General features: G+C 38.7%; 1 protein-coding gene across 1 annotated transcript; it reads right to left on the bottom strand.

Moving 5' to 3' along the window:
* Positions 1 to 283: 283 nt before the first annotated feature.
* On the bottom strand, positions 284 to 1,601 carry LOC143622532 (uncharacterized). Its single transcript, XM_077093650.1, has 2 exons — positions 1,046 to 1,601; positions 284 to 1,002 (listed from the first exon to the last, which is right to left on the bottom strand). Exons 1-2 carry the CDS (start codon positions 1,599 to 1,601, stop codon positions 284 to 286), a joined length of 1,275 nt encoding a protein of 424 aa, XP_076949765.1.
* Between the last annotated feature and the right edge of the window lie 5,170 nt (positions 1,602 to 6,771).

The following is a 6,771-nucleotide window of genomic DNA, read 5'->3' as shown; positions in this document are numbered from 1 at the left end:
AATAATATTGGAGCTCCCCAGTGTGAAGAACTTGGTCCTATTAATCCCTTCTCCAACAACTCATCTAATTGCTTCTTCAACTCTTTCATTTCAGTTGGTGCTAATCGGTAAGGTGATTTAGCAATCGGAGCTGTTCCCGGAACTAAATCGATTCTAAACTCAACTTCTCGATCGGGCGGAATTCCAGGCAATTCATCAGGAAATACATCCTTGGATTCAACGACAATTGGGACCTCTTCCAGTTTCATAGGATCGGGCTCCTTGGTTACATAGGCCATGAATGCTAAGCAACTTTTTCCAAACAATGACTAACTTTTATTTTTGAAATGATTCCTATTTTACTAGATTCTTTATCACCAGCTATACGAATCATTTTATTGTTTGGATTTAGAATTTCAATAGCCTTTTCGTTATATAGTATTCGGGCTTGGTTGGCGGCTAACCAGTCCATCCCTAAAATAACATCAAATCCAGCTAACTCCATTGGTAACAATTGTACTGGCATTTCATATCCGACTAAGGTAATATAACTATTTAATACCTCAGATATTTTGATTAATGACCCATTAGTCGTTTCTACTTCATATTGCTTACTTAACTTAGCTAGAGGTTTATTTAGTAAATTATAGAATTTATAATCTATAAAACTCTGATTAGCTCCAGAATCAAATAAAACTCTAGCATAAGCATTATTAATAGGGAACGTACCAGTGATTACATCTGGCAATTCACCCGCTTTTTGTGTATTCAGCATAAAAGCGCGGGCATTTCCCTTTCTCCCCTTGTTTCTGGCACCACTACCACTGGCGCCTCCAGCTGTCGGTTTCTTCTTAGTGCATTCCGCACTAAAGTGTCCCTTCTCACCACACTCAAAACACACAATCAACTTCTTCCTACAATCCTCCTCCTTATGTCCCGGTCGTTTACGAAAGTTGCAAGTTGAGTACGGATCAAACTTGCGTACATCAACTTTGGGGTGGGTTTCAAACATCTTCCATAATGCTTTTTACCACAATTCTTATACAGCGGTCGATTAAACATCTACCTCTTCCAAACTTCTGTCTACCATCATTCTCTTTCTTCCTTTCAACCAACATCTTTTTCTCTTCATCTTTATTTCGAATCATACTTTCCATCAGATATCCTGCTAATTCAATTGCGGATTCAATACTAGCAGGCATGTGTGATCTTACATGATCACGAATTTCTTTTGGCAAACCATAAATATATCTGGTTACTTTGTTGTACTCTGGTGTAACCAGATGCGGTACCAGTCTATAGTATTTAAGGAACTTCGTGTTGTATTCCTTGAGATTAGTGCCGATGACCTTATGATTCCATAGCTTGGTCGGAATTTGATCAACTTCATGTATCGGGCAGAACCTTTGTTTAACCAGTTCCTTGAAAGTTTTCCACTCCAAATTGTACATATTACTCCTTCCCTTGATCTCGATCAGTGTATTCCACCACTCTGGCGCCTCTCCTTTGAACATCTGAGAAGAATACTGGATGCTTTCTTCCTCCGTACATTTACTTATAATCACAATCGATTCCATTTCCTCAATCCAATGGAGCATTGTTATTGCCCCCTTTATCCCCATAGAATTCTTTTGGTTTATATACTTGAAAATCTTTGAAGGTACATCCCGTGCTAACCTTTACTCGGGACGTGTTCAGCAGTTGAACTTTCTTTTTTCTTTTCTTCTTCATCTTTTGTATTTTCAGTTTCTTTTCTTTTTGAATGTACTGATACACTATGGCTTGGTTGTGTTGGTTTTACTGATATTGACTTGGCTAAACTTTTAGAATTAGCCGTATGGTCTTGCACCATCTTTATTAGAGGAGTTACAGCTTCCTTGATTAGTGGGGAAATCGTTTCTTTTATCATATCACGTATTCCTCCAATATATTCTTCAGGAAGTGAATTATTATTTTCAGGGGTCTTTACTTGACTCCTTTGACTGACTCGAGGACATTCTGTAAATCATAGGAATACATAATTTAGAACACAACACGCAAACTTTTATTCATAATATTACAAAAGATAGAAATACAACAACAGTAGTTATATAACCCTAATCTTTGGCCCATTTCTTAACCATCTTCTTCATCTTATCACATTTTTTTATGATCTTATAACCCATCTTTTTCTTCTTGATCCTTTTGTTTCTTAATTCATCCATCACCGAGTTGGGTGGGTTGGGATACCCAACCGGTGCGGATACCGACGGAAAAAGATAAGCGTTTTCTCTCCGATACAGGTGAGGATTAGCAATATAAGTTTGCATTTCCTCATCAAGAAGATTGGTTGTATAGAATTCTTCAATCAGGCGGGCTTCTTCCCGTATCTCGTTTGCTTGTTCAGCTATGGTTGGTACAGGTCCACGATCCGGTGGAAAATTAGGATTATTAGAATAATAAACTGATCTTCGACTTGGTTCAGCTATGGTTTGAGCACCTGGTGGGTGGTGATCCAAAATGCCATGCCATAAACTCTGGTTGGAATGACAGTTCATCCAACTTGAAGATTCAGTACGGGTTTCTTGTTTGACTCTACTTTGAACTTCCAAATCATATGGATAATAGTTCGGGGGTACCGATCATTGGAACACTTTCGGAAGTGTCACTGGATATTTCGATTGGCATTTCTGGACTTCCTGGAGCATAATTTGGTTGGCTTCCGTAAGCCAAGTAAGGATCGATTTGATCAACAGGGTTTAACTGGTTTAGATTCATTGGATTCAGATCAGTTGGGTTCACGTGCACCGGTTTAGTCCAATTACCGAAACAGTTGGCCACTTAGGACCAAAATTTGTGCTAACTCGGTCAGACGGCTCAGCATCGGGGGCAAGATTAGATCGCCTTGCGACCCGACGTTTTTGTCCGTAATAGTTATTGTAAGCCATCTGTATTTATAATAACTTAGGGATAGGCAGACTACCAATCATAACTTATCCCTACTTATCAGATAAATGGTTAAAGCTTAGGTACTAATTTTAATACCTAATTCGCTGAAACCGATGGCTTTGATACCAACCTTTCACACCCCAATCCAGGGCCTAGGAGTGTGACCATCAGTTGGTACCTGTTTTGTAAATATATCAGAGTAGCGGTTTATTTTAGCGGAAGTCTTTAAATATTAAAATATTAATTCACATTATCAAAACTACTCGGGAATTAAACAACCGAGTTTCAATTTTACAAAACCCTGATATTAATAATACAAGGATTTGTAATATTCAAAAACGAGCCATCTCTAGCAATCTTCTATGACTCCAATCCTTGTATATCATCTATTATCATCTAGTTACCTGCAAGAGTAGGAAAAACACGTCAGCTATATGCTGGTGAAACGTTGACTCGATAAAACATTTATAACAGTCATTAAACACAAACATAGTTTTCTGTTCACAATCTCAGCAGGAATGCATGTCCATTCTCGGGATTTGTACCACTGCCCTACACACACAATTCAAAGGTTCCCCGAGTATATAGCCCCTGTTCGGAGACAACCTTCCCCTAGGCTATGTAACCCTGTTGGAGAACCGGTTACGACTAACTTGGTTTTGTATGCCAATTATCAGTTATGTTTGGATCCAGACACATGTGTATTCGGTCTGAGTTGCTTTTTATTATCTATTTTGTATTATAACGATTTTAGATATTATATCTCATGCAAACATTTACCAGACTCTTTTGTAATAAACAACCAGTCTATTACAAGAGTAAAATCAGTTCAGACAGTAAAAGGTTAACGTGTTCACCTTATATTATCAGTAGGAAATATCAACCTCCTTGGCTTCAGTATGGTATTAACCTATATTCATATTAGATATGCATAAGTACCTATTTGGTATTATTTAGCAGACTTTAAGTCTGTTACAGTTTCAGCAGACTCGGGGTCTGCTCAGCTGACTTCAAGTCTGATTCAGTTCAGCAGACTCGAGGTCTGATCAGCAGACTCTTAGGTCTGACCTAAGCTTAGTATAGTTATAGTTTTTTTATGAAAACACTTTGAATTTACATGTGACGTTTGGAATAGCACGCTTTTGCCTAATAAAGGATATCACGTTGGCAAACTTCTCCAGGTAAGCAAACGGGTCCCGTGGTTGATTGGGATTTGTAAGAATTGCTTTCCTTAGGCAAGAAGAGTCTACTAATGATACCCCCATCCAGTTACTACATGCCCGTCAAAAGAATAGTTTTGATAACATTACTTCACGCGGAAGCAACGTCTTTACTTTATAAAACATTTCTTAGAAAATATTAACAGTTTAACGACTATACTCTTAACTAAGTTGTAACTAGATATTTAAAGTAACTAGTAAAGTAGCTTAACCCTATTCCTACCTTAATCGGCTTGACGGAACTAAAGAACGTAGGAAATCAGCAGCAGTTCAGCTTGTACTTCGTTACAAGATCAGCAGCTCGTTAAATAGCCTAACGACACCTCGTTTCTTCGCAAAAACAGCCCTCGGCACCTCGAAACTCTCTTACATGCTTACCAAGGTTAACTATGTGAAAACTAAGGTGAAAATGGGATGAAATGGCTTGAACCCGTAGCTGCCCTTTTATAGGCAAGTTTTGCAGACCTTCGCGTAGCGCGATGGCCTTTTCCCCAAGGCCGTCGCGTAGCGCGACGCCGCAATTAATCAGAAGCTGCCACGTGTTAACACGTGGTTGGCCACGTGTCCCGAGTTACTTAACCTGGTCATCGCGTAGCGCGATGAGACCAGTGAGTTTCTTCGTCGCGTAGCGCGAAGCCTACCTTTTTCTTGAAATGTGTGATTCTCTGTCGCGTAGCGCGATGGAGTTCATCAGAAGACCATCGCATACCGCAATGGGTCTAAAAACCCAAATTTTTCATTTTCAGTCCCTTGACTTTCAGAATTTGCATTTTTAACCCTTTAACTTCTAATCTTGACATTTTTAACCCAAAACTAGATTGGGTATTTTGAAGGTGTTACAAGAAGCTTTCCACCATTGTAGAATATCAAATCCCTCGTAATCAAGCTCCTCTATGTCATCAAGGTACTTATGCAGCTCTGTTTTAGTTTCATACGAGCTAGAACCTTTAGCCGATTTAAACTGAGCAAAAAAACTACTCTATCGATGTGATGATCGTGAAACGTTACTTGACCTTTGTGAAACTTGACTTGAACTTGGCCTTTCACTATTTTTAACTCATAGTGCTTAAACACTATCTCTAGTTCTTCGGTTACGAATTTCACCGCTGTCTCAATCCTTTTTTTAAGTTCATCAGCTGTCTCCTCCCTATTTTCAGCCCTAAATACTTCCTCAAAGCCAAATGGTATAACACGCAATTTAAACCGAGGATCTAATATAGCGGAAAAGTAGAGGATGTAATTCAAACCTTGGTTACTAGTCCCCTAATATTTGTCAAACTTAAGTTGCATCTTATCAGCCATAAGTTTACTCTCAAGGTCTTTATCTCTCATCTATGTTAAATGCCTGTAAATATCCATAATTTCACTATAAAACATGTTAACATGTATAGTTGCAGAAGCTAAACAATTCAAATAAATTTCTTATCTTTCTTGCATAACTCCAATCTGTGGTTTTAGGAACACCATCACCCAAATTATTTTTAAAATTTAGGTGTGCCAAATCAAACGCTTGAAACACCTTCTCAAACTTTTCTGCCTTGTCAAGCATCTCGTATGTAGAGTTCCATCTAGTAGGCATATCCAAACATAACAATGCCTTACTTTCAATCATTTCTGCTTTAAAACACTTTTTAAACGAGTCTAGTCTTTCCGGAGAATGTCGGATATATCGAATTGTGTTTCTTATCCGCTCAATTGGGAGGGCCATGTCACGTAACCCGTCTTTCACAATCAAGTTGATGATGTGATCCATACATCTAACTTGTACATATCTCCCGTCGCCCGATAAATAGTCTAATATACCCTTTACAAAGTCTATTGCAGTATTGTTTGCCGAAGCATTATCCGCTGTAATGGTTAAGACGCGTTCAATTTCCCATTCTTTTAAACACTGAATTAGAGCCCGACCAATATCTTCTCATTTATGGCTTGTGATATCCTTAAAGTTTATAATCCTCTTATGCAACACCCAGTTGTCATCGATAAAGTGAGCTATTAGACTCATATAGCTGACATTTTGTATCGATGTCCATGTATCAGTGGTTAGACACACGCTCTTGTTACTTTTTGCAAAAAAAGACTTCAGCTTCGCCTTTTCCTCTAAATATCTGTTCCCGGCATTCCTCCCTACGATGGTCCTACTAGGTACCTTAAAATTCGGATTAAATGTTTCCAAAAGCCTTCTAAAGCCCACACGCTCCACAAATGAAAACGGGAGTTCTTCAAGTATAACCATCTCGGTTACAGCTCTATCACAAGCTTCAACACAAAATATCCAGCTTTTAACCTTGCAAGTACCGCCCTCAACATCATCATTCTTCTTGATAAATATATTGCTTTGGTTTTTTAAATAGTCGGGGTGTTTCTCACATCTACTAGCATGTCTACGCAAAGACGATGTGCCATTTAAATGCAGGTCTGCTGCCAATTCAGCCGAACAGTGCTTGCATCTTGCCTTTTTATTATTGTCCTCATCTTCAAAATTCTCAAAATCAACCCAAACACTAGCCTTTTAGACGCTCCCGTCTCATCCAAGGAAAATTGTCAACTCCATCAACCTACCCTTCGAACGTCTTCATATGGATCTATTTGGTCCAGTAAATGTCAAAAGTATCACAAGAGAACTTTACTGTCTTGTGGTTAC

The sequence above is a fragment of the Bidens hawaiensis genome, unplaced genomic scaffold (genome assembly GCF_021521415.1).
Source record: "Bidens hawaiensis isolate Kalapana, Puna unplaced genomic scaffold, B.hawaiensis_p1.1 tig00003182_1, whole genome shotgun sequence".
NCBI classification, from domain to species: domain Eukaryota; kingdom Viridiplantae; phylum Streptophyta; class Magnoliopsida; order Asterales; family Asteraceae; genus Bidens; species Bidens hawaiensis.
This window is presented reverse-complemented; position numbering and strand designations above follow the sequence as displayed.

Coding starts and splice junctions, on each gene's coding strand:
- LOC143622532 (XM_077093650.1), bottom strand. CDS start 1,601: ATGGGGATAAAGGGGGCAATAACAATGCTCCATTGGATTGAGGAAATG. Junction 1,003..1,045: donor TAGACAGAAGTTTGGAAGAG/GTAGATGTTTAA, acceptor TGTGGTAAAAAG/CATTATGGAAGATGTTTGAA.